This window comes from Cetorhinus maximus, chromosome 1 (genome assembly GCF_964194155.1).
Source record: "Cetorhinus maximus chromosome 1, sCetMax3.hap1.1, whole genome shotgun sequence".
NCBI classification, from domain to species: domain Eukaryota; kingdom Metazoa; phylum Chordata; class Chondrichthyes; order Lamniformes; family Cetorhinidae; genus Cetorhinus; species Cetorhinus maximus.
Genome location: NC_135879.1, coordinates 64,438,304 through 64,466,173, shown reverse-complemented (window position 1 = coordinate 64,466,173; position 27,870 = coordinate 64,438,304). Strand labels below are relative to the sequence as shown.

Genomic DNA, 27,870 nt, shown 5'->3' with positions numbered 1-27,870 from the left:
GATACTCCCTGTGTTGCTTCAGTGATCACTCGATTCTGAAAAGCGCGAGTTTAAAAAATAATACCTTTCTCTAGCTTGGTTCTGGATCATTCTAGTTCCTATCCGACATGTCTTCCTCAATGAAATGCTGTAGTCTAGGCCAACAGTTTACAGTTACTAAGTCAAATTCTAGTTTTGCTCGGTGGGAATTTAGGATGTTAACCGCTGTTTTGGAGATCACATTCTGGGTTCTATCGACAGTCTGAAAATGATTTGGATAAGTTAATGTTATACAACTTTATCAGCTGTTCCTACATTGACTGTACCCCTACCGAGAACTTCTTTATTAGTATAATATCCTTAATACACTCTGACAGAAATGCCGCCTAATGATCAGAAAAATGTACAATCTTACACTATGCAACCAAACAGAGTAACCCTAATATTTACAGCACAACTCACACAACTTTCACTTCCAGACAGCATCTGATTGATGGGCTCCTTCTCCCCCTGCCCAACACACCACCCCCCCACCACCCGCCCCCTACCAAAGCAACTCAGGCCAGGAATCGGACAGTCTGCCCAAATGACAAGTGTAATTTTTGTTGGACCTCCCAAGCTCTAACTAAACTGGAGATTCATCTCTTAAAGCAAGATTCCATGGTTTTATTTTCTCCCAAACAACCGGGGAGAACGTTGTGGCAACACGAGTCAAAGGAATTCTCTTTCTTTAACCCCCACCCAGCCCCCGCCCTCCTGCCTCTGTTTTTGTTGATGCGAATCAAGAGGTTCAAGGATCTCACTAGAGTAGTTCTTTACCTCTCTCAGCAGCACTTGTCAAAAATTCCCTCATTCCCCACCTCCATCAGTCACCAAATAACCTTTTCCCACTACACACCAACACCATCGTCTTCTCACATGTTAGCACTTGCACAATAATCAAACCCCCCGAGCATTCCTGCCTCACTTCACATTCCACACACTTGGCTTTACATTCGCCATCTCCTCATCCTGACTCCATTTTGCTTCTTTCTCCACGAACTATAAGCACAAACCTGAGGCATCTCTGCATAAATTTTCAACAACCGCTCATTAACTCTCAGCCTCTTTTCTGCAAGAGAAGATGGCACATAACAGGGAACGAACCAAGCTTGCCGGGGGAGGAATATCCAATAATATAACCTTCACTAAGGCAGATGCAGAAGTCTTGGAGATCAGCAACCCAAGCCGAAATACAAGTGTCAGGGAAGGACAGGCTGCTGATTTATCTCAGTAGGGTGCCACCCTTTATTTCACCTGGTAAATATTCAGCAGGCTTTACAACTTCAAGTTGCATTTTGAAGACGATCACCTGTAAATATCTAGCCTAACACTTCAATCTTAAAATCCTTGGGGACGATTTTCCCCTCATCGGGTGGGCTTTACGGGCCCAGCGGGCTGGGCAGGAGTGGCCGGGAAGCCGACCACCACCACAAGCGATCGGGATCAGACCATGATATCACGCTGGTGGGCCAATTAAGGCCCTCCAGCGTGAGGCACTGAGCTGCCTCAGGGAGATGAACAGTTTAAAACATTAAAAATAAAGATTTTTAAAATGTTATAAAACATGCCCCCTCATATGACTCTGTCACATGAGCAGGGACCATGTGATAAATGGAATATTAAAATTTTTATTTTTATTTGCTGTTGTACACCTCATCCCGCCCGTGGATGAGGTTTCCTAAAAAATTCAAAGGCCGCTTAGCATTTTTGCCTGCCCGCCAACTGTAAGGTTGGATGGGCAGCGAAAAATTTCTTTCAATCATAACTTTAATGGCCTTAATAAGTCTTTCAATTGTCGGCGGGCGTGCTGCTGACACTGGTGTGCCCCCGCCGACCGAAATATCGCGCAAGGGATGTTGGGACACTCGCCTGACATTATCGTGCATCATTTTATGCTCAAGTGGGTCAGGCGCACGCCTGCCCAACGAGCTAAAAATTCTGGCCCTTCTCTCTTTCCTCTAGGTCCTCAGCAGCGAAGGCTTCTCAAAGAAGATATGTCGGAGGAGGACAATCCTTCTGAGGATTGAGCACCAAAGTTCCATCCTTCCCAGGCACCAGTTCAAGCCTTGGCATTCTGTGTGTTTTTACGCAGTGATGCAGGATGGGTTTGCACAAGGACCCAACACAAGTGAATAGCAGCAGGTACCAGTGGCATGGGCAGCTGAGGAGAAAATTCAGGTTCCTCTGCTGAGCAGGGCAGAGGTGAGGATTTCAAGAGCTCAGCTTTGAAAAGAAACCAGCTAGCACTAAAAGTTCCCTTCTTATGTACACATTTATAATAGAAACTGGCAATGTAAACAAATCACTCTCTAATTACACCCTTAGTTCTAGTGCCTCAGTTTTGCATCTCTCAACTTTCAGAAGTGTGCTGCAGAGAAATTCCTCTGCTCCAGACAACTGTACTTTCTCTGTTTCCTAATTTAGATAATTACAAATAATAATATCAAATCAAATTAATATAACACAAAGGACAGAATCTAATCACATTCAGATGAGGACTGAATTACATTCTCACACTGTGGTCCATGGGAAACTGGCTAATTTTAAGCATAATTTTTGGCTGAGCAATAACATGAACAGTTTATATTTTAATCTCTCCTTCCTGGCGGAAGTCAGGTTGGGAATTTATCAACACCTGGAAGAAAGATCAATATCTGCGACCTTCTCACGTGGCAGGAAGGAATGGGTTTAATTAGTTAGCAGGATATTCTTCATCCTGTATTAGAAGCTTATAAAAACATTAACAGCATCATGTTTCTTATGATAAAATAATCACATCCTCTGTTCACAAGCTGGAACAGATAACAAAGGTATACCTCCTCTGGGGGTTGGAGAAGCTGGAGCGTTTAAAAAAGATTTCATCAAAAAACGTACAGGAATCACTTTTATGTAGCTAAATAAGAAAGAAACCACCTTCAGAAATAATCAATCTGGTGCAGCAGCCAGCCCAGGTTGCATTGCATCACTTCCTAAAAAGATCATTCAAAAGCAGCTCCTGGAGAAATATTAAGAGTCAGAAACATTTACAGGAAACAGGAAATGGTGACGCTTCTTTGAGTAAGAGAGGATATCAGAGCACAATAAAATTGTATGCACACTCTCTGTAAAGGTAACATGAACCAGCGGAATGCAAGGCTGTATTTGATTCTGTCGGTGACCTTATTTTCTGGCAACAGTAAGTGTCAATGTCAAATGTTATATTGAACCTGGCTGAAAACTCCTGTATTGCCTACCATGCAGCCTCTGACTTACTTCAGTGAATGGTTACACCCAGATGTTTGAGGAATGTGACAGCAATATGCTTTAATATTTAAGTGCACTTTAGAACAAGTATGTATCTTTCAGGCTTCTCAGTGGGACCTGGCGTCTGCTATAATTTTTCTCTTGACAGATTAATTGGTTGGAGACTGATTTACACAGTTATTTGAAAATTTCTACACTTTCAAACCTGTTTGCACAGACTATGGCATTAATCTGTTCTTCGATTTGTCCCTACCCACTTGTGAAATCCACTAAATGGTCAGATAAGGAACTGTAAAAGGACCTAGCACTCTAAAATTTATAGCTTGCACATATTACAAAAGGCAATTCATTTTGATTTAAAGTGTAACCTATTTTGATATTTGTAACTCTAATCATACTCCTGTCAATCATAAATGTAGAGTGACACATTCTAAAGTTGACTGGTGAATCATTATATCCAGTTAATTATGTGCAGAAAGTGCATATTTTTTAAAATTCCAATTCACTTATTAATTGTTGAGCCTCCCTCCGGTATAATCTTCATGAGTTACTGAGGAGTTGTTCTAGCTCTGTTTCCTAAATGTCACATTTTAAACAACCTCACTTTCACTATCACTCACATCCTGTAGACAGAATGGCTGTGCTGCAAGGTTACATGAAATTTGCTGCTACTCCCATACTGCACATGGGGTTATGGAACCTGGAGGAACACAGGAGAAAGTTTTAAAATAACTTATTTTTTCTTAAAATTGGCTTTCAACGATGACTGCTGCAGCTGTGACAAATCCTGAGTGGGGCAGGTCCTGGGATCTAATACATTTAAGGGACCTAATGCCTGTTAAAGGTGGTTGACCTAAAAAAGTGGCTGATCCAATTTCACAGAAATCCCCAAAATTGGAAATTTGTTATATGCCTGATTTACACTCAAATCACATACAAGCCCATATTCTATGCTTATGAGAATCCTAGTAATAAGGAAAAGGGAGAAAACAATTTTTAATAAGGAAAGAAAACTGGAAATGAAGGTAAAACTTGTCTGAACTGGTCTTGTTTACCTCAAAACAGAACTCCAGTATTACTGGTGCCAGTATTATTGATTTGAAAATTTTGGATTGATTTTTCCTTCTGGGAGCATTTTTCACAATGACCAGATGTCTCAAAGTGTTTTATGGCCAAATGAGGCACTTTTTGAAGTGTAGTCACTATTGTAATGTAGGAAACACAGCAGCCAATAGGCGCACAGCAAACTCCCAAAACAGCAATGTGATAAATTGACCGAATATCTGTTCTTCTGATGCAGATTGAGGGATAAACATTGGCCAGGATACCCTTCTTTTCTTTAAAATAGTGCCTTGGGATCTTTTACATTGATCCAAGAAGGTAGATAGGGCTTCATCTGAAAGATGGCACCTTCGTCAGTGCAGTGGTCCTGTAGCACTGCATTGGAATATCGGCCTTGATTTTTGTATTCATGCCTTGGATTGGGACTTGAAACCAGAACCTTGTGACTCAGAGGATGGAATGCCATCCACTGAGTAAACATAAACCGCTGAATGAATTTGATCTATGACTAGGGTAACATGTGGCTACCTATCAAGGGAAGGTGAGAAATGGGAAATCTGACAGGGTCCCAACAGCTCAACCACGATGGCTGATCATGAAATGGTGTTGACGGCAAATGTGGCAAAGTTTTTGCTCATTCAGTCCTCCTTGCCAGGGAAGGAGGCTGGAAAGTGAAAGAAAGCAGTGAGAAACTAAAAGGGAAAAAAAAATCAACAAAAATAATTTAGCTTTTGTCATTTATAACTTTTGAGCTTTTTTCCATTGTTCTTCATATTTAAAAATATTCATTGTTCAATAAAGAGTGGAAATGTTTGGCTGCCTTAAAAGTGCACAATGGGTTAAAAAAAGGGTTTAAAAACCTAAACTTATTCTCATTCATATGGAGATTCTTTTCTCAAGATTCTGTTTTGAATCCTCTTTTGAGTTGGATGATATTGAGAAAAGATTTCTGATGTAAAACGAATGCAAAATCCTAAGCTGCTCAAAACAAAAGCACAAAAAAAAATCATTTGTAGTGCTGTAACATTTTGGGAATAATTAATTTATTTCCCAGGTTGATGAATCTCTCTTGTTATTTGCTTTGTTTTTTTTTATTCTACTTCACCTACGCACTGAAATTTTTGGTTGAGAAACAAATTAGCTTGTTCAACTTGTATTCGACCCGTGGCATATGTTCTGAAGAAGAGTATTTTTCTCCGCGGGAGATAAATTAACTTCATGTGATGTGATGTGATGGTGAAGTCATGCCTTTCATTCCACTATACATCCTTCTCCCTGTGTAATTATTTAAATCACCTTATGTGTTTTTGTTTTAATCTTCTTATCGGAGCAATCTTAAAAAATAGATCCCCAGTAGTAACACAGGTTAAAAGCTGGGGGTGCAGAGGCCAAAGTAGGCAGCAAGATTTTAACTTCCACTCCTCATTGGAATGCCTGACTCAGACTGCACCTGGAACCAGTAGGAATGACATCAGTGCTGGTGGGTTGGAATGCAAATCTGTGGGAAGGTCGGGTCCCCACCAGGAATCCACACAAACAGTCCATGGCAAAGCGAGAAAGGGGCAGAGTTGATAAATTCATAATCAGAGAAGGACAGGGGTATATTTTTGGGGCCAGGAGTAGGATTTATCTTGAGGACAGGGTGCTGCCTACTGGCAGCAGGAGCTGACGAGTCTGAAACTGTATGATCCTTAGCTGTCCTGGAATTAAAATAGCATGTGTTCCCTGATTATATCATTGGATGGCAACTTTATTATTTAAATGAGGCCCCAACCCCTCAAGTAGGAAATCTCCCTGTGCTTGATTGTGGGGGTGAGGGCAGGAACGCATTGAGAATGTGGCACAGACCCCCTCACCATCTTAACCCTCTGCCTGTGTTGTTCCCGATGGACCAGGGCATAGGGAGTTAAAGCAACCCCTTAGTTTTGAGTTTTGAGTTTGTGGTTCAGGTGCTTTGCCTTTGAAAACTAGAGAGATCTTCACTTTGCATCTGGCCTATGCTATAGTAACAGCTTCCATTTTTACAGTGCCAATTAAGTAATAGAACATTCAAGGTGCTTCACAAAGGGCAGATGGCTCGCCGAGCAGCAGTAAGAGAGCTAGATGACCAAAAATAACCTTTTCAGGGGCAGAGAGAAGTAGCTGAATGAAAAGTGTTAGGAAGAGAGTTCCAAAGATGTTAGTGGCTGGAGGCTGCAAAATTGAACAAGGCCTGAAAATAGAGGAAAAGTGCAATACATAATTAACCCATGCCCACTGTTTCCGAAGTAGGCAGGATGCAAACTTTGTGTGGCTTGCTGATTTGCATGATAGCTGCAAGTAGCCAGCCCTGAATATGCTGCTGAGTAGCTGCACACCATAGCAGAGGGTCCAGGTTTGTGCAACACTAGCACCACTTACAGCTAGCCTGCATTTCTTAAAGCCAGACTGCACCTCTTAAAAGCGTTAGGAGGGGAGGGGTGGGGTTGTACATTCTGGCTGCAACACGGACTGGAATTGGTTGCAGAAGAGAGTCCAAGCAAGAAGAACTTTGAATTATGGCAAAACAGGGCAGGGAAAATGCTTCAAGAATTTCTGGTGCTGTGCTGAATGTCTGGTGCAGGAGGTGGTCAGGAGGAGAAAGATCCTCATGAAGTCCTCCCAGCACACAGGAAGATGGCAGTGGGAACTGAGAGCTGTGGTAGTCAATGCCAGAGGGGTCCAACCTTGAGGATCTGGATGCAGTGCCACAAGAAGTTCAATGACCTCACATAAGCGGTCAAGGTCAGTGAATATATCTTTAAATTCCATATCCCACCAAATGCACCACACCCCGATCATTCAATCTCTATCAATCATGGAATGTATATCACATTCATAGCTTCACCTTACTCTCATTCACTTAGCACTACTGCCAGTTGCACACTCACACCTCACAGCTTGCATGCAATGCTGGATTTTCAACCATGACAGCCACATCATCCAGGGTGCATCACACATTCACTGACATACTTCCCTCTCTCTTACAGGCCAAGCTGGTGCATAATTGGAGATAGCAGCACCTAACCTACAAGGTGCAGGCACGGCTGCATACCCTCAACCTGATGGAGGAAATGGTGGTGGCCATTGTTGGAACAACTATGACTGCGGCCATAGCCAGCAGTGGGACTGAAACCATTTAGGATGATAATATCTTCATACCTAATATTCTTTATCAAATTCCATGTCCCACTCATCCCACAATCTCTTCTGACTTCTAAATTGCAGATGGTGTAAGCATGCGCCCCCTGCTTTCCCACCTCTCCCCTCACCACAACCCTAGCATTATACATTTCTCCTTTCAGATACCCAAGCAGTGCAACTTGTCCAGTTAGTGCTGATGGGGAAAGGGCTGGAAGAGGAGGAAGACAGTGATAAAGAAGAAACACCATCACTTTCTCCCCCACTCGGAGCCACCTGTTCAGTTACTGACACTGCGCATACTTTAGAGGGTAGCTTAGAGCTGGGATCAGCATGTGGTGAGTCACTGGACATGAGTAGCCTGTAGTCAGGGCAGAGGGTAAGGGTAGCAGAAGTGCCAGCTCACTGGAGGGCAAGTTTGCACATAAGTTCTGCTGCAGAGGATTCAGATGAGGACTTTGATGGGGCGGTGTCCAGAAACAGACTGACAATGTTTGGTGCATTGCAAGGCCTGGCAGAAAGCCTGTGGTCAATGCCACAGAGCATGGAGGAGTCCTGCACCAACTTGGCACAGGATTTTGCACAAAACTTGCAGCCCATCCTTCCCAGCATGGAAATGGAAGCCAACTCCATTACCGCACTTGTAGACCCAACCATGAGGCAGTGTCTGATAGCAAGGTCTCAGTTACTATTACAGGACAAGCAGAAGCCACCCAACAACTGAGTGCTGCAGTTGGAACTCGGAGTGATGTCATACAGGCTCAGACAGCTGCCATCATGGTTGCAAATACCAATGTTCAAAGAGGCTTGCAGGCTCTCACAGAAGTCCAAAATTCTGTTCTTCAACACATTGCTGGGACTGCTGAGGCCCTGCCTCAGGGGGAGTGCCAATGGTTTCATGGAGGCTAAACCTGCTGCCCTCTATTTAGATGACAATATTCATGCATTTATCTTTCCACCGGCCACCACCACCCCCCAAGCACCGTTAAGGTTGCCTGTCACCCAGAAACTCACCAAGGCTCCTTCGACAGCACCTTCCAAATCCACAATCTCCACCACCTAGAAGGACAAGGGCAGCAGATAGATGGGGACACCACCACCAGCAAATTTCCCTCCAAGCCACTCACCATCCTGACTTGGAAATATATCAGCATTCCTTCACTGTCGCTGGGTCAAAATCCTGGAGCTCCCTCCCTAACAGCACTGTGCGTGTACCCACACCACATGGACTGCAGCGGTTCAAGAAGGCAGATCACCACCACCTTCTCAAGGGCAACTGGGGACGGGAAACAAATGCTGACCTTTAGTTATCCTTTGGCTTGCCATGGTGACTCATTGCAGATGGCACAGTGGGTTGATGCAGAATGAAGGCTGCCAGGATACTGGGTATTGACCTGCAGGATACACTGCATATGGTTGAACATCAGCTGGATGTTGAGTGAGTGAATCCCATTCAATTGGGGTATATCGCAGAACTGAAATGTGAGCCCACAAAGCAACCTGTATGCACCCTGCACCTTGGGATCATGATCACAGCATCCCTGAGTTCACCTGGCATGTGTTCTCCTTCCCAGATGAGAGATATGAGGTTGTGCAGCCATGCTGGGAGAGTATCTCCTCATGTTTGAGAATTTCAGCAGCGATTGCTGTGATGCTGTGATCATGACTGTATTCAAGAAGGGAGCCAAGTCTGATTGTGGTAACCACTGTCTGTCACAGGGAAGATCATTGCAAGGATCCTCCTCAACTGTCTCCTTCTAGTGGCCAAAGAGCTCCTTCTAGAGTCACAGTGAGGTTTTCAGCCATTAAGAGGCACCACAGGCATGACCTGCACGGCAAATTTGAGAAAAATGCAAAGTACAGCACCAACCGCTGCACATGGCCTTTTTCGACCTCAAGAAAGCCTCAAGAAATTGATTGAATTTTTCGAGGAGGTGGCTAGTTGTGTAGATGAGGGTAGTGTAGTTGATGTAGTCTACATGGACCTCAGTAAGGCCTTTGACAAGGTTCCGCATGGGAGAATGGCCAAGAAGGTAAGAGCCCATGGGATCCAGGGCAATTTGGCAAATTGGGTCCAAAATTGGCTTACTGGCAGGAGGCAGAGGGTGATGATCGAAGGTTGTTTTTGAAATTGGAAGCCCTATGATGAGTGGTGTGCTACAGGGATCGGTGCTGGGACCCTTGCTGTTTGTAGTGTACACTAATGATTTCAACGTGAATATAGGAGGTACGATCAGTAAATTTGCAGATGACACGAAAATTGGTGGTGTCGTAAATAGTGAGGAGCAAAGCCTTAGATTACAGGGTGATATAGATGGGCTGGTAAGATGGGCAGAGCAGTGGCAAATGAATTTAATCCTGAGAAGTGTGATGTGATGCATTTTGGGAGGACTAACAGAGCAAGGGAGTACACAATGAATGGTAGGACCCTAGGAAGCACAGAGGATCAGAGGGACCTTGGTGTACCTGTCCATAGGTCCTTGAAGGCAGCAGCACAGGTAGATAAGGTGGTTAAGAAGGCATATGGGATACTTGCATTTATTGACCAAGGCATTGAATATAAGAGTAGGGAGGTTATGCTGGAGCTGTATAAAATGCTGGTTAGACCACAACTGGAGTACTGTGTACAGGTCTGGTCGCCACACTTTAGGAAGGATGTGATTGCACTGGAGAGGGTCCAGAGGAGGTTTACCAGGATGTTGCCCAGGATGGAGCGTTTCAGCTATGAAGAGAGACTAGATAGGCTGGGGTTGTTCTTCTTAGAGCAGAGAAGGCTGAGGGAGAACCTGATAGAGGTGTACAAAATTATGAGGGGCATAGAGAGGGCAGATAGAAAGAAACTTTTCCCCTTAGCGGAGGTGTCAATAATCAGGGGGCATAGATTTAAGGTAAGAGGCAGGAGGTTTAGAGGGGAATTAAGGAAAACTTTTTTCACCCAGAGGGTGGTTGGAATCTGGAACACGTTGCCTGAGGGGGTGGTAGAGGCAGGAACCCTCACAACATTTAAGAAATATTTAGATGAGCACTTGAAACACCATAGCATACAGGGCTATGGGCCAAGTGCTGGAAAATGGGATTAGCATAGATAGGTGCTTGATGGCCAGTACAGACACGATGGGCTGAAGGGCCTTTTTCTGTGCTGTATAACTCTATGACTCTATAAAGCCTTTGGCTCTGTTAACCATGAAAGCTTATGGAGTATCCTCAAGTTTGGCTGCCCTCAGAAATTTGTCACCATTCTCCGCCTACCCAATGATGATATGCAGCTGTTATCCTCACCAACAGAACCACCACAAACTCTATATCAGTAAAAACTGCAGTCAAACAAGACTATATCATTGGAGCAACCTCCTTCTCCAATTTTCTCATTGCAATACAGCACCACATCTCGAGAAAATTATCCACAGGCGTGGAGATGATCAGAACAAAAGGAAATACGTTCAACCTACACCGCCCTCAACGCAAAACCAAAATCATTCCAAACTCAGTCATTGAGCTTCAGTACGGACATGATGCCTGTGCACTTACTCAGAAGCTGAGCTCCAGGTCATTGTTGACTCCTTCCCTGAAGTATATGAAAAAATGGGCCTTTCGCTAAACACCTGGAAAAGTAAGGTCCTCTTCCAATCAGCTCCCACAGCAAAACACCTCCCCTCATCAATTAAGATCAAGAGTGAAATCCTGGAAAAGGTGGACCATTTTCTGTACTTTGGGAGCCTCCTTTCGATGAAGGCAGACAGAGATGATGAAATTTATCAGCGCCTCCAACGTACCAGCTCAGCCTTTAGCGAACTGAGGAAAAGAGTATTTGAAGATGAGGGTCTCAAACCCAAGACTGAGGTCAGGATTTACCAGGCAGCAGTGATCCCATGCTCCTACATGCTTCACAGACTTGGACAACCTACAGCAGCATCTCAAAGCACGGGAGAAGAGCCACCAGCAGTGCCTGCACAAGATCCTCCAAATCCAGTGGCAAGAAAGACAGTCTAACAGCAATGTCCTCTTCCAAGCTAAGTTGCCCAGCATCGAAGTGGTAATCACTCAAAACCAGCTCCGCTGGATGGGACATGTCACTCGTATGTCTGACACCAGGCTCCTGAAGCAACTGCTCTACTCAGAACTCGGTCAAGGTAAGAAACTCCTAGGAGGACAGCGGAAACTCTTTAGGGATGTTCCTTAGAGCATCCCTGAGGTCAAACATCCCTGCCGACTCATCTGAGTCTCCAAACCAACCAAAATGGAAAAGGCTAATCTGGGAAGGCACCGAACACATTGAGATACTTCCTCAGAACATGCAAGGCAAAGTCGAGGCATCGGAGGGAGTGCACAAACCACCAAACAACCCAGCTACTTAACCCTTCAAGACCATCTGCCCCAGATATTGTAAGGTCTGCATTAGACTTATGAGCCTGCTCAGAACTCATTGAACCAGAGTAGAAGCAAGTCATCCTCGATCTTGAAGGACTGTCTAAGAAGGTGGAAGGCACCTTGGGAAAGCCTGAAATCCTTGTTAAGTCTGGTGCTTGGTCCGCCTGCTTATCTTTGGCAAGATTGTATAAAATGTATTCAGCCCAATGTATAAAAGTTCATAGGATGGTTACCTTCACAGCTACTGGCGATATCATCCTTACCCTGCTCTGAGGCTACAGTTGGTGGCAGATTTCATTAAGGACATCCTAAGTGAAGCAGAGGTGTTTGAAACATTGATCCTCACTAAGGTTCAGGTAGGAGAATTGCTCCCTGAACACCCTGGATGGATGATGCCTCCTGCTGAGAACCTGCATCCTCCTCCTCCCTCTTCCATGAGCTTGTCCTGCTCTGTTGTAACCTTTTCCCATTCTCCCTGTCATGCTTTATTTGAAGGTGGTTACAAACTATTGCACCCATGTCTGAGAGCAAATGACCTGTGCAGAATTCTGAAGTCAGGACCAGTCCCTTTAGATTTCAGCAACTTTAAGCAACTCTGGAAACAACCAAACACTTCTACAATTGCACCAAGAGCCATTAGAAATCAATCAGCAACTAAGCTGAAAGAAATTGATGATTCTTTTAAATTATACTGGTGGGGATGGGTGTCCTTGCTGCTGTGGAGTGTTGTGGGGCTACGCAAATTTAAGAGAGGGCATTAGCTAAGTATCGAACTCAAGATGCCAGTGTGGCTTTAAATTAGCATTACATACATATTGATGTCTCGATCTCCCTACTCTTGCCAGACACTCCTTGTATCCATGCTAACACACTCACCAAAATGGCAGCTGGCCAGAACCAGAAGTATATATGTGCCATGGACACCATGAACCATTGGAAAATCGAGCATTATGGAACCAAATTTCACGCCCGTGTTTCTAGTGGAGGAGCATTGGGAGGGGGAATGCACAGAAGGCCAGAGCTGGAGGATCAAAGGGTCTGGAATGGGCCTGAAGTTGCAGAGGTAGGCTGCAGTGAGACCTTAAAAAGAGAAGAATTTTGACCTCATTGCATTGAAGAAAAGGGAGCTGCTGGGGGTCAGGGGGAACAAGGGTAACAGAGCTTTGAGTGTAGACAGCAGCATTTTAGGGTGGTAAGCAGATAGTATGGGGTGGAGCTAGGGATTTTAGCAAAACTTTTGACAAGGTCCTGCATAGCAGTCTGGTCAGGACAGTAAGGGCCCATGGAATCCAAGGGCAAGTGGCAAGTAGGAGCCAAAATTGGCTCAGTCACAAGAAACAAAGTGCAATGGTCAACAGGTGTTTTTATGGCTGTAAGGCTGTTTTCAGTTGGGTTCCTTAGGGCTCAGTTTCATGGTGTACAGCAATGATATAGACTTAAATGTAAGGGGCATGATTAAGAAGTTTGATGATAGAACAACTCATCATGTGGTTAATAGTGAGGAGGAAAGCTTAAACTGCAGGAAGATACCAATAGATTGGTCGGGCGGGCAGAAAAGTGGCAAATAGAATTCAACCTAGGAAGTGTGAAGTAATATACTTAGGGAGGGCAAACAACACAAGGGAATACACACGAAATGGTAGGATACTGAGAAGTGTAGAAGAATGGAGGAACCTCATGGTGCATATCCACAGATCCCTTGAGGCAAGACAAATAGATTAACAAGGCAAAAACAAAAAACTACTGCGGATGCTGGAAATCCAAAACAAAAACAGAATTACCTGGAAAAACTCAGCAGGTCTGGCAGCATCGGTGGAGAAGAAAAGAGTTGACGTTTCGGGTCCACACGACCCTCCAACAGAACTGAAGTATAGTTAGGAGAGGGGTGAAATATAAGCTGGTTTAAGGTGGGGGGGCGGGAGGAGAGAAGTTGAGGGTGCAGTGGTTGTAGGGACAAGCAAGCAGTGATAGGAGCAGATAATCAAAATATGTCACAGACAAAAGGATCAAAGAGGTGTTGAAGGTGGTGATATTATCTAAGAAAAGTGCTAATTGAGAATGGATGGCAGGACACTCAAGGTACAGCTCTAGTGGGGGTGGGGTGGAAAGATTGACAAGGTATTATTTGTAGATTTAAAAATAATGGAAATCGGTGGGAAAAGAAAAATCTATATAAATTATTGAAAACAAAAAAAAAACAAACAAACAAACAAAAGGGAGGGGGAGGAAACAGGGTGGGGATGGGGGGAGGGGGAGTTTAAGATCTAAAGTTGTTGAATTCAATATTCAGCCCAGAAGGCTGTAAAGTGCCTAGTCGGAAGATGAGGTGCTGATCCTCCAGTTTGCATTGGGCTTCACTGGAACAATGCAGCAAGCCAAGGACAGACATGTGGGCAAGAGAGCAGGGTGGAGTGTCAAAATGGCAAGCAACAGGGAGGTTTGGGTCTTTCTTGCGGACAGACCACAGGTGTTCTGCAAAGCGGTCGCCCAATTTGCGTTTGGTCTCTCCAATGTAGAGGAGACCGCATTGGGAGCAACGAATGCAGTAGATTAAGTTAAGGGAAATGCAAGTGAAATGCTGCTTCACTTGAAAGGAGTGTTTGGGCCCTTGGACGGTGAGGAGAGAGGAAGTGAAGGGGCAGGTGTTGCATCTTCTGCGTGGGCATGGGGAGGTGCCATAAGTGGGGATTGAGGAGTAGGGGGTGACGGAGGAGTGGACCAGGGTGTCCCGGAGGGAATGATCCCTATGGAATGCCGCCGGGGGGGTGGTGAAGGGAAGATGTGTTTGGTGGTGGCATCATGCTGGAGTTGGCGGAAATGGCGGAGGATGATCCTTTGAATGCGGAGGCTGGTGGGGTGATAAGTGAGGACAAGGGGGACCCTATCATGTTTCTGGGAGGGAGGAGAAGGCGTGAGGGCGGATGCGCGGGAGATGGGCCAGACACGGTTGAGGGCCCTGTCAACGACAGTGGGTGGAAAACCTCGGTTAAGGAAGAAGGAGGACGTGTCAGTGAAACTGTTTTTGAAGGTACTGTCATCAGAACAGATGCAACGGAGGCGAAGGAACTGAGAGAATGGGATGGAGTCCTTACAGGAAGTGGGGTGCGAGGAGCTGTAGTCGAGGTAGCTGTGGGAGTCGGTAGGCTTGTAATGGATATTGGTGGACAGTCTATCATCAGAAATTGAGACAGAGAGGTCAAGGAAGGGAAGAGAAGTGTCAGAGACGGACCATGTGAAAATGATGGAGGGGTGGAGATTCGAAGCAAAATTAATACATTTTTCCAGGTCCCGACGAGAGCATGAAGCAGCACCGAAGTAATCATCGATGTACGGGAGAAAGAGTTGTGGGAGGGGCCGGAGTAGGATTGGAACAAGGAATGTTCCACATGCCCCATAAAGAGACAGGCATAGCTGGGGCCCATGCGGGTACCCATAGCCACACCTTTTATTTGGAGGAAATGAGAGGAGTTAAAGGAGAAATTGTTCAGTGTGAGAACAAGTTCAGCCAGACGGAGGAGAGTAGAGGTGGATGTGGATTGTTCGGGCCTCTGTTCAAGGAAGAAGCTAAGGGACCTCAGACCATCCTGGTGGGGGATGGAGGTGTAGAGGGATTGGACATCCATGGTGAAGAGGAAGCGGTTGGGGCCAGGGAACTGGAAATTGTTGATGTGATGTAAGGTGTCAGAGGAATCACGGATGTAGGTGGGAAGGGACTGGACAAGGGGAGAGAGAAGGGAGTCAACATAACGAGAAATGAGTTCCGTGGGGCAGGAACAGGCTGACACAATCAGTCTGCCAGGACAGTTCCGTTTGTGGATTTTGGGTAGGAGGTAGAAGCGGGCTGTCCGAGGTTGGGTGACTATCAGGTTGGAAGCTGTGGGAGGAAGATCTCCAGAGGAGATGAGGTCAGTGACAGTCCTGGAAACAATGGCTTGATGTTCCGTGGTGGGGTCATGGTCCAGGGAGAGGTAGGAGGAAGTGTCTGCGAGTTGACGCTCAGCCTCCGCGAGGTAGAGGTCAGTGCGCCAGACAACAACAGCACCACCCTTGTAATTTATATAGATTTTTCTTTTCCCACCGATTTCCATTATTTTTAAATCTACAAATAATACCTTGTCAATCTTTCCACCCCACCCCCACTAGAGCTGTACCTTGAGTGTCCTGCCATCCATTCTTAATTAGCACTTTTCTTAGATAATATCACCACCTTCAACACCTCTTTGATCCTTTTGTCTGTGACATCTTTTGATTATCTGCTCCTATCACTGCTTGCTTGTCCCTACAACCACCCCACCCTCAACTTCTCTCCTCCCGCCCCTCCACCTTAAACCAGCTTATATTTCACCCCTCTCCTAACTATACTTCAGTTCTGTTGAAGGGTCGTGTGGACCCGAAACATCAACTCTTTTCTTCTCCACCGATGCTGCCAGACCTGCTGAGTTTTTCCAGGTAATTCTGTTTTTGTTTTAGATTAACAAGGCATATGGGATGCTTTCCTTACAAGAGCAGGGAAGGTATAATAGAACTGTATAAAACATGAATCAAGCCACAGCTAGAGTATTATGTACAGTTCTGGTCACTGCATTACAGGAAAGATGTGATTGCACTAGAGTGGGTACTGAGAATATTTAAGAGATGCTGCCAGGGAGGAAACATTTTGGCAATGAGGAAACATTGGATAGGCTTAGATTATTTTCTTTGGAACAGTAGAGGATGAGCGGAGATTTAATTGAGATGTATAAAATTATAAGGGATGATTGAGTGAATAGGAAGAAGCCATTTTTGTTAGAGAGGTCAATAACCAGGGAGCAGAGGCTGAACAAGGATTTAACAGCGTCTCCCCCCAGGGGATGCGGTGAGCCAGTTAAATCTCCATTCAGGTCGGCGGGTCTGTAATAACCCATTGAATGGGAGGGGCCATAAAATACTGGCTAAAGTGATTGGTAGAAGGATTAAAAATGTTTTCACTCAGAGGTAAGGGTCTGAAAATCACTGCCTAAAAAGATGGTTGAGGCAGAAACCCTCAAAGCATCTTTTAAATTCTTGGATTGTCCTTGGAGATGCTTATCCTTGAGGTTATCAAAACCATAGTTAAGGTTTTTAATGATGGTGGCTGAGCCATGTTCAGAGGTGGGCAATATTTTGGAGGTTGAAGTAAGCAGTCCTGGGGCTCAGATGATGAAGGGTTTGGAAGCTCACCTCCCGCTAGAATAGGACATGTAGGTTGTGCTCTGTCCTCTTCAGCCTGAACAATTGCTCGGAGGGGATTGATGGGGCAAGGGTCCAATAGTTTTGGTGAGAGCTGAATGAAATGAGTTCAATTTTCCAAAAGTGCAGCTGGGGAAACTTATGTCTCATCCACAACTTTAGGTTGGATTGGCTGTTTGATAAAACAGAGACTGCATTTTGGGATTGTAAGCAGATAATATAGGGTGAAGCTAAGGATTTTAGCAAGGCTTTTGACAAGGTCCCACATGGCAGACTGGTCAGAAAAATAGGAGCCCATGGAATTCAAGGGCAAGTGGCAATCAAGAATCAAAACTTTATTGTTCACATTTTAAGTCCCTTTCATCCACCAGTCCTGTTCTTGTGACCTACATTGTCTCTCGGTCCAGCAATGGCTTGATCTTATAATTCTCATCCTTGTTTTCAAATCCCTCCATGGCCTCACCCCCAACACATCCCTATCCCTGTTATCTCTTCTAGCTGCATAACCCTTCCAGATCTCTGTGTTCATCCAATTGTGGCCTCTTGCCATATCTGATTTTTAGCATTTCCCCCATTGGTGGTCCAACTTCAGCTGCCTAGTCCCTATGCTCTGGAATTCCCTCCCTAAATCTTTCCACCTCTACACCTCTCTTTCCAAGCTATTCTAACATCTCTGCTCGATGTCAAATTATATTTGATAATGTTTCCATAGAACGTACTTGGGACATTTTACTATATTAATGATGCTATATAACTGTAAAGTTGTTGTTGTTATCAAGATACACGCATCGCGTAAATAAGGAAAAAGACCACTCCAAAGGTCACTGTGTGTGTTGAGACATGAAGATAATCTATTGCTGGGGATAGTTCTACTGGGACTGGTAGGAATGAAAATATTTAAGGAGAAAGGCAGTGGAAAGAAGTTGCAGTGGTCGACTGCCATCACAAGTTGTAACTCCTTCAAGCTTCTCCTTTATCCTAACCTATATTAAGTCCTGTACCATGCTCCCTATCTAACTACACATACATTTTAAAATTATTGTCCTCTACAAATCACTCTATGGCCTCGCTGCTCCCCACTTCTGCAATCTTAGTCAACTCTTTGTTCCTGTGGTTGTAGAAGAAACAAATGAAATATTTTTAATAAGAGCAGTGGGTGTTTCCTTGGCGTTCTGGCAATACCTATCGCTTGACCAACATCACTAAAATAGGTGATCTGGTCATTACCTCATTGCTCTTTGTGAGAGCTTGCTGCGTACAAATTGGTTGCCACATTTCCTACATTACAACAGTGACTGCACTTCAAAAGTACTCCACTGGTTGTGAAGTGATTGGGATGTCCTGAGATCAGGGAAGGTGCTATACATCTTCAAGTCTTTTGTTTCACTGCACTTGTGCCAGCAAAATAGTTCCCCCAGGAACTTTTAGGACAGGCTACTCAAATGGCTGCTAATTTGCTCCAGGAGCAGAAACTGTGGCACGTACCGTGATCAAGAGTTTCTGATGTTCCCTGCAGTAATGACATAGATTCTGCTCTTGGAGCATAGCAATAGTGTCATATCGGAACTGGAACTGGGCTCAACAGTGAAAGAAGCCTAAGGAAGTAGAGAGCCTATTTATGAATTGGGGGGGCGGGGGAGGGGAAGAACACAAGAACACAAGAATTCAGAGCAGGAGTAGACCGTTCGGCCCCTCAAATCTGTTCCATCATTCAATAAGACCATGGCTGATCTGATTGTGACCTCAACTCCAGTCTCCTGTCTGTCCCCATAACCCTTGACTCCCTTGTCAATGAAAAATATATCTAACTCAGCCATGAATATATTCAATGACCCATCCTCCACTCCTCTCTGGGGAAGAGAATTCCACAGTCTAATGGCACCCTGAGAGGGAAAAAAATCTCCTCATCCTCACCTCAGTCTTAAATGTGGGACTCCTAATATTTAAACTGTGTGCCCTAGTTCTAAACTCCCCCACAAGGAATAATATGCTCTTAGCATTCACCTTGTCACGATCTCTAGATCTTAGATGTTTCAATAAGATCGCCTCTCATTCTTCTAAACTTCATTGGTACAGACCCAACCTGCTCAACCTTTCCTCATTAGATACCCTCTTCATCCCAGGAATGAGTTGAGTGAACCTTCTCTAAAATGCTTCCAAAGCAATTATATCCTTTCCTAAGGAAGGATATAAAATTGTACACAGTACTCCAGATGTGGTCTCACTATGGCCATTGTGAACAGGGTGGGATTAGCAACAGAATATGAACCACAGAATAGTGGCATTGTGAATAGGAATGGGGCTTTGGCCTGTAAACTAGAGTAGTGGCTCTTAAATATTTTTGATTGAAGGGCACATTCTCAAATGGATTATTAATCATGGCCCCCTCCCATTTAAATTATATATTCTAAAGTACTTATAAAAGTGTTGTATATAAAGTGTCTTAATAATGCTTTTAAGAAAACAAATATAATTTAAACAAAAGCTTGGCAGTTAACTGTTCCCTGGTGCATTCTCCATGGCAATGCCTCTACCAATCATTTTGCCAGCTAATCAGCACCCTCTTCTCGTGCAATATAAATTGTTGTTCCCTTTGAAATTTGGTATTCTTGCATCTGTCCTGATGAGTGAGAGATGAAAAGCTTCAATGGCAAGTTTCTTTTCCAGCAATACTCAAGTTCTGTACTACCAAATGACTGTAAAAGATATTTACATTCATGCCGCTATCAGTGTTCCTCCATGCGCATTCCCCTCATAGGTGAGACAACTAGCCCATTCTACACTACACATGTGATGACAGAGCTTCGCTCCCGTTTCCCAGCTTGCACTTTCACATTATTTCACAGATCCACTGGAAAGTGCCCATGGACTCCAGTTTGAGAGCCACTGAACTGGAGAACATTGCATCTCAGAACCTTGGGGGTGGGGGTAGAGGCATTGCCATGGAGAATGCACCAGGGAACAGTTAACTGCCAAGCTTTTGTTTAAATTATATTTGTTTTCTTAAAAGCATTATTAAGACACTTTATATACAACACTTTTATAAGTACTTTAGAATATATAATTTAAATGGGAGGGAGCCATGATTAATAATCCATTTGAGAATGTGCCCTTCAATCAAAAATATTTAAGAGCCACTGCTCTAGTTTACAGGCCAAAGCCCCATTCCTATTCACAATGCCACTATTCTGTGGTTCAAATTTTGTTGCTAATATGCCTCTGTGAATGAGAAGGAAATGTAGAAGAGTATTTCATGATAGTACAGAACTTGAATATTGCTGAAAAGAGAGACATGTTGCTGAAGCCTTTCAGCTTGTTCTCACCAGGACAAATGCTTAAATGCCAAATTTTTTAAAAATCACAAAATTTATAGTACAGGAGATTGGCCAAAAATGATAAACATTTTTTTAATAAAGCATTGTCTCCTCAGTTGCTGTCAGCAGTGCTGAGGAAATGAACCTTTAATTCCTAGAGATTCCAGGACAATCCTGGAAGGTTAGCAAACCTAAATTACTGAGCCATACATTGCAGAAAGGTTCCACGTTGTGCCTTTAATCTTAATCCAGGCAGTGATGGGATCATTAAATTTCATTGAGTGTTGTCCAGATAGAAAATGGAAAATTAGCTAGGAATTCTTGTACAAATATGTGGGGGGCATCATTCCGGTTCTTAAGCAGTTTTGCTCTTTCAATCACAAAACTATTTTTCCTTTTCAACTACTCCTGATAGTGTTATGACCGGGTGAGAAGGGGTGAACTGGCTCCCCTCTATTCAACCTCCTTGGCTGGTAATAACAAAGGTTTAAGTTTCTTTTTTACGAGGATATGCCTCTTTCAAATCAGAATGTATTTAACTATTTAAACTATGAGCAATAAGAAGCCAATCAAACAAGACTTTCTTGAGTGAAAAAAAGAGCCAATATATTAACTACTAAGCCTGAAAAAAATAACAAAAATGAGACGTCAAACATTCAGCCCTCATGCAATCATTCACACACACAGACACACACACACACACAGACACACATACACACAGACACACATACACACACACGGACACACACACATACATACAGACACACACACAGACACACATACACACACACACACAGACACACATACATACAGACACACATACATACAGACACACACACACAGACATACACACACACACACACAGACACACACACACACAGACACACACACACACACCGCACACATACACACAAACATATATACACACACACATATACACGCACACACATATATATACACACACACACACACATATACACACACACACATATACACACACACATATACAGGTATCAGAAATAAGGGGAGTTAGAATCCAATAAAAAAACAGGGCCAGAATCTTCTGGTCGGCGCGTGGGAGCAGGCCCCACTCGCTGACGCGTAAAATGATGCGCGGTGACATCAGGCATGCATCCCGACATCACCGGGCGTCATTCAGATCTTCAGTTTGGCGGGCACGCACCGGAGTCGGCTGCATGCCCGCCAAACTGTCAAAGGCCTATTAAGGCCTTTTAAAAACTAATTAAAATAACTAAAGGAGCTGCCCGTCCAACCTTATGGTTGGCGGGCAGGTGAAGAGCCCAGGCGGCTTTTGCATTTATCATGAAACCTCATCCATGGGCGGGATGAAGTTTCATGAAGGATTTATAATTCAAATAAATTTTTCAATTAAAATTCATTGACATGTCTGAAATTTTTTTTCTCTCTTTATTCAAATGTTTCAAAATGTAGTTAAACTCCCTGAGGCAGCTCCTTGCCTCAGGGAGATTTCTGTGCTCTTTTGCGCACATGCATGAAGGAGCGCAGGTCCCGACTCAGCCTACTCCCCCCGCCCACACAGAGTGCTCAGCGCTTCTGGGTGTGCGTCACGTAAAATGGTGGCGTGCAGCTGATTGCGGGCGGAATCGGCTGCGCGCTTGCCCGCGCCCGCTCCCCTAAGCCCCCCCGACAGGGAGAAAATTCTCCCCCAGGTAAAAGAATGTACGGTTAAGTGTCCTTTGATTGTCCTTCAGATGTAGACTTTAAATGTTGTGGCCGTTTCAGATTAGCTGATTTCTTGGATGTGATCAGATGTAGAAGATATCGCTGGTAGGTTTCTGGCAGAGTTGGCTCCTTGAACCGGGCGACACTCTTATTCCAAAAGAGAGAGAGGGAGAGAGCAGCCCTCAACTTGATTCGTAAGATTTTCTTGATACCATCTGTGTCACTTGCAAGCTCTCTCTAGTGGTTGGCAGCCTTTCCTTGAAATACTTCATCCATTGTTTATCTCCAAGAGGTTTTGGATGTGTCTGTCTGTGGCAGCCATTGTTTCAATATCTAGTACTTTGCATTTTCAATGTCTCTTCCTTCGACAGTTGAGTGTTTGGATTATAGGAAATGTCGCTCTCTTCACATTCCCCTGAGGGTGATTTGTTGATTTCTCACCTTCACCTTGGAATGTGGCCTTGCATTTTAAGCAGTTTGCTCTGTCTCAGTACATATTGCAAAATTCCTAGTCAGTTGAAAGTTTAAAATCATGTTTTCAAAAATAAATGGGCACAGCCTTGTAACAATAGCCATTCAGTGGTTTCTCCTGGACATGCACTTGTTGTGCAAAGACGGGATTGAATATACCTACGATGTGCCATAACTCCACACACAGCAGTGAGTCACTACATCAGAGGCATAAAGGGCATTTTCAAACAGTTAAAAGTTGCAAACAGGTCATTCTGCTCACAATAGTGTGGGCCTTAAAAGGGATTCTAATTGCTCACCAGAGCTAATTTTATGTTGGAATTAGAAAATAATCATATTAGCCCAATATAAGAGATTCTGAGGAATCGTCATTAAAAAAAGAAAAGTTTGCTGCAGTGGACTCAATTAATTAATTTATCCATTTATTGTGCAGCCAAATAAATTTCTCTGTTGTTTTAACATGAGAAGTGATGGTTAGATAAATGGAAAAGATTAAACTTATCATCATATTTTGTGGACCAACCATTATCAGTATTAATATCTGGTGTGAACATACACCGAGAAAGGGGAAGTGCTGACACAGAAACACGCGATGTCGTGTTTCTGTTTTCTTTCTTGCGTATTTCCTGTTGAATTTCAAAAACTAATGTTTATTTATCAGACGATGGAGAATTGGCAACCCATTTCACACTCTAGTTCAATATGCTTTCCCGTTGAAGTAAAATGGTCTTCCAGTTCACCAACACTCACTTTGTGCTATAGCGTGAGTCTACCAGGTAGCATCAATAGGCAATACTGCCCCGCCATTCAATACGATCATGGCTGATCTCATTTCGGCCTCAACTCCAATTTCCCGCTCTCTCCCAATAACCTTTCAACCCGTTACTAATTAAAAATCTGTCTATCTCCTCCTTAAATTTATTCAGCATCCCGGCATCCACTGCACTCTGAGGTAGTGAATTCCACAGATTCACGACCCTTTGAGAAAAGCCATTCCTCCTCATCTCTGATTTAAATCTACCACCCCTTACCCTAAAACTATGGCCTCTCGCTCTAGAATGCCCCACACGGGGAAACATCCGCTCCACGTCTACTTTGTCTATCCCCTTTAGCATCTTATATATCTCAGTTAGATCTCCTTTCATCCTTCTAAGCTCTAGCGAGTATAGGTCTAAACTCTCAATCTCTCCCCATAAGACAAGCCTCACATCTCTGGAATCAATCTAGTGAACCTCCTCTGAACCACCTCCAATGCAACTACATCCTTCCTCAAGTAAGGGGACCAAAACTGTGCACAGTACTCCAGGTGCGGTCTCACCAATGCCTTGTACAGTTGCAACAACACTTCCCTATTTTTATACTCTATTCCTTTAGCAATAAATGCCAAAATTCCATTCACCTTCCTTATAACCTGCTGTACCTGCATGCTAGCTTCCAGCGATTCATGTAGGAAGATACCCAGATCCCTCTGCACTGAAGCGTTTTGAAGTTCCTCTTCGCTTAAATAATAAGTCGCTTTTTTATTCTTCTGACCAAAATGGATAACCTCACACTTATCCACGTTAAACTCAATCTGCCAAATTTTGGACCATTCATCTAACCTGTCCATATCCGTTTGTAAGTTTCTTATTTCTTCATTGCAAGTTACTTTCCCACCTATTTTGGTGTCACCTGCAAATTTAGCTATAGTACCTTTTATCCCTGAATCCAAGTCATTAATATAGATTGTAAATAGCTGGGGCCCAAGGACCAAACCCTGTGGCACCCCACTAGTTACAGCTTGCCATCCATAAAAAGACCCATTTATCCTGACTCACTGCTTTCTGTTGGTTAGCCAATCCTCTATCCAAGCTAATATATTACCCCTAGCTCCGTGTGATCTTATCTTGTGCATTAATCTTTTGTGCGGCACCTTATCAAAGGCCTCCTGGAAGTCCAGATATATTACACCTACAGGATCCCCATTATCCACTTTGCTTGTCACATCTTCAAAGAACTCTAGCAAATTAGTCAAACACGATTTACTCTTCATAAATCCATGCTGACTCTGATAGGTTGCACTTTAACTTTCCAAATGCCCCATTACTACTTCCTTAATAATGGTTCCAAAAATTTTCCAACAACAGACATTAAACTAACTGGTCTATAGTTTCCTACTTTCTGCCTCCCCCCTTTTTGAATAAGGGCATTATATTAGCATTTTTCCAATCCACTGGAACCTTTCCAGAATCCAGGGAATTTTGGAATATTATAGCCAATGTTTCCACTATCTCCACTGCCACTTCCTTTAAGACCCTGGGATGTAGGCCATCAGGTCCTGGGGACTTGTCACCCTTTAATCCCAATAGTTTGCTCAGTACTTTTTCTCTAGTGATGGTGATTGTTTTAAGTTCCTCCTTCTCTATACCCTCTGCATTACCTGTTACTATTGGGGTGGTACTAGTGTCCTCCACCGTGAAAACTGAGGCAAAATATTGATTAACTATCTCTGCCATTTCTGCGTTCCTCACTATTAACTCCCCAGTATCATCCTCCAAGGGACCAACATTCACTTTAGCTACCCTCTTTCCTTTTATATACTTGTAGAAGCTTTTGCTATCAGTTTTTACATTTTGCGCTAGTTTTCTTTCATAATTTACCTTTGCTCTTTTTATTATTTTTTTAGTAACTCTTTGTTGATCTTTAAAAGTTTCCCAATCTTCCAGCCTGCCACTGACCTTTGCAATTTGGTATGCCTTAATTTTTGTCTTTATGTTATCTTTAACTTCCTTCCAATCACACTGTCCAGCAGCGAACGCCAAGATAGTACTCTGACTCAGAATCCCAAACGCCTGCTCCCTCATTGCCCATTGCTACTCTGCCTGAAATCATTTATCTTAGAATGAACCAAGACGCCCCATTCCCCTCAGGATGCCTGGGTCCTTTTTGATCTGTACTTAGAACTGCAAGGTGCAGACCCACTGATTCATCGGTGAATTAGGTCAATAGATGGAAGGCAATAGCAATAGCAACGTTTTTAAAAAAGGAATGTGATTAAAAGGCCATAGGAAAACCTTACTAAATCCATCCAATTTTTGATGTTTATTATTGAGCCTTAGTCCTGGGCACTGTACCTCAAAGAGGATATCTTGATCTTGGAGAGGGTGCAGCACAGATTCAGCACATTGATACTGTGGCTAAGAGGTTTAAATTATGAGGACAGGTTACTTAGGCAAAGCTTGTATTCCCTTGAGTACAGAGGATTAAGTGGTGAGGATTTGATAGGGTGGGCAGAGATAAACCATTACCTCTGGTGGGGAAGTGCAGAACAAAATTAGAGTTAAGTTTTCAGGAGTGGTGGCAGGAAGTCATTTTTCTAAAAAAAAAACTAGTGGAAATTTGGAACACTCTCCCCCAAAAAGCTACTGAGGCTAAAATCAGGGCAAAATACTGCAGATGCTGGAGATCTGAAATAAAAGCTGTAAGCGCTGGAGGAACTCAGCAGGCCTGGAAGCATCTGTGGAGAGAGGAACAGAGTTAATGTTTTGAGCCCAGTACGACTCTTCTTCACTGTGATTGATAGATTTTTGTTAGGCGAGGGTATTAAGGATTATTAAACCATGGTGGGTAAATGGAGTTTAGACTCAGATCAGCCATGACCTATTTGAATGGCAGAGTGGGCATGGAGGGTTGAATGTCTGCTCTTGCACCTATGTTTCTATGCTCCTCTGAGCCTCTGCCTCTTTCCCACTGGGCAGCTAAAGTAGTTGCCTACAACTAAAACGGTAGTTGTTTACTGCTCCAAAAGATAGATTTTCTAAAACACATTCACAATACATGAGGTATCTCACCAAAAAGTGGCAACTCAGAAAATTTGTCTTTGTATTATGTCTGTTGTGTGTAAAAATCAGTCATCGAAAAACTTATATGTTGTTGAAGGACAGAACCAATGCACTGTTGTCAATACATTTCCCAGTTAAAAATAATTCTTTGGAGATCCACTATTTTCAGAGCTTAAAAATCTGAATACCACCACCAACTAATTTAAAGATTCTAAATGACCTCTGAGGAAAACAGATACTTTCTCGACTTTCCCCTTGTGGTAATCTCTACCACCAGAAAATTACCACCAGAATGCATTCTCATTTTTGCAGTTATGGGAATGTTCTTACAATCTCATTATGGCCTTCCAAAGGAACAGGATTGTTAATATCACAGTCCTGTCACAATGATAAATCAACAACTTTTGAAAGAATCTTATTTTTATTCATTTTAAATAAAGTAACACTTTTTCTGATGTGGGTGGCTGCCTGTTATTATCTGTTCCTGCACTTCTGTAACCTAATACTGTTTCACAGGCAGCCTGTGGTGGGCTGACAGACACTAATGCTCCATTGCTGCTCATGTAAATTCACATGATTCTAAAGTGAGACCAGAGCAACTTGGGGGAGGGGTGAACATGGGTGGTACCAACTGTCAACTGTTCCTCCTCCAGAGCGAGAAGAGTATATTTTATTCATATTTTATAAAAGTGCTTAAAAAATTGCATCCATTACACCCGAACAAAATATTTGTTAAATTTTGACAGAAACAGAAAGAATGGAGCCAGAAATGAAGGACTTTAGTTATGCAGAGAGAATGGAGAAGCTGAGATTGTTCTCCCTAGGGCAGAGAAGGAGATTTCACAGACGTGTTTAAAGTTTTGAAGGATTTTGATGTTGTAGTTAGGGAGAAAATGATCCTTAATGGCAGAAGGAACAATAGCCAGAAGGTACAGATTTAAGATAATTGGCAAAAGAATTGGGGGGAAGATGAGGAGAATTTTTTTTATGCAGTGAATTGTCATGACCTAGAATTCACTGCCTAAAAATATGGTGGAAACAGATTCAATAATAACTTTCAAAATGGAATTGGATAGCACTTGAAAAAGGAAAAAGGAAATTTTCGGAGAAAGAAGTGTGTAACTAATTGGACAGCTCTTACAAAGAGCTGGGACCAACATGATGGGTCAAATGACCTTCTTCTGTGATGCCTACCACCAACTCCACTAAAGTTCACAGGGTTTGAGGGTGGTTCCTTATTTACCATGGCAATAGTGAGCACCAGCATCACTAGTGACATAGCTAAGGTGGCAGCCATAATTAACCATAAGACCATAAGACATAGGAGCAGAAATTAGGCCATTCGGCCCATCAAGTCTGCTCTGCCATTCAGTCATGGCTGAAGTTTCTCAACCCCATTCTTCTGCCTTCTCCCCGTAACCTTTGATCCCCTTACCAATCAAGAACCTATCTATCTCGGTCTTAAATACACTCAATGACCTGGCCTCCACAGCCTTCTG

At 43.4% G+C, this 27,870-nt stretch overlaps 1 protein-coding gene across 7 annotated transcripts in view; it reads left to right on the top strand.

The window, feature by feature from the left end:
• Positions 1–3,063: 3,063 nt before the first annotated feature.
• The window catches only part of tmem154 (transmembrane protein 154), a 72,312-nt gene continuing 47,505 nt past the window's right edge, over positions 3,064–27,870 (top strand). For all 7 annotated transcript variants that reach the window (XM_078541406.1, XM_078541395.1, XM_078541383.1 and 4 more), the window contains exon 1: positions 3,064–3,196. In XM_078541406.1, the coding sequence (XP_078397532.1) occupies positions 3,112–3,196 (85 nt within the window). In that variant the 5' untranslated portion in view covers positions 3,064–3,111. The remainder of the gene's footprint in view (positions 3,197–27,870) is intronic.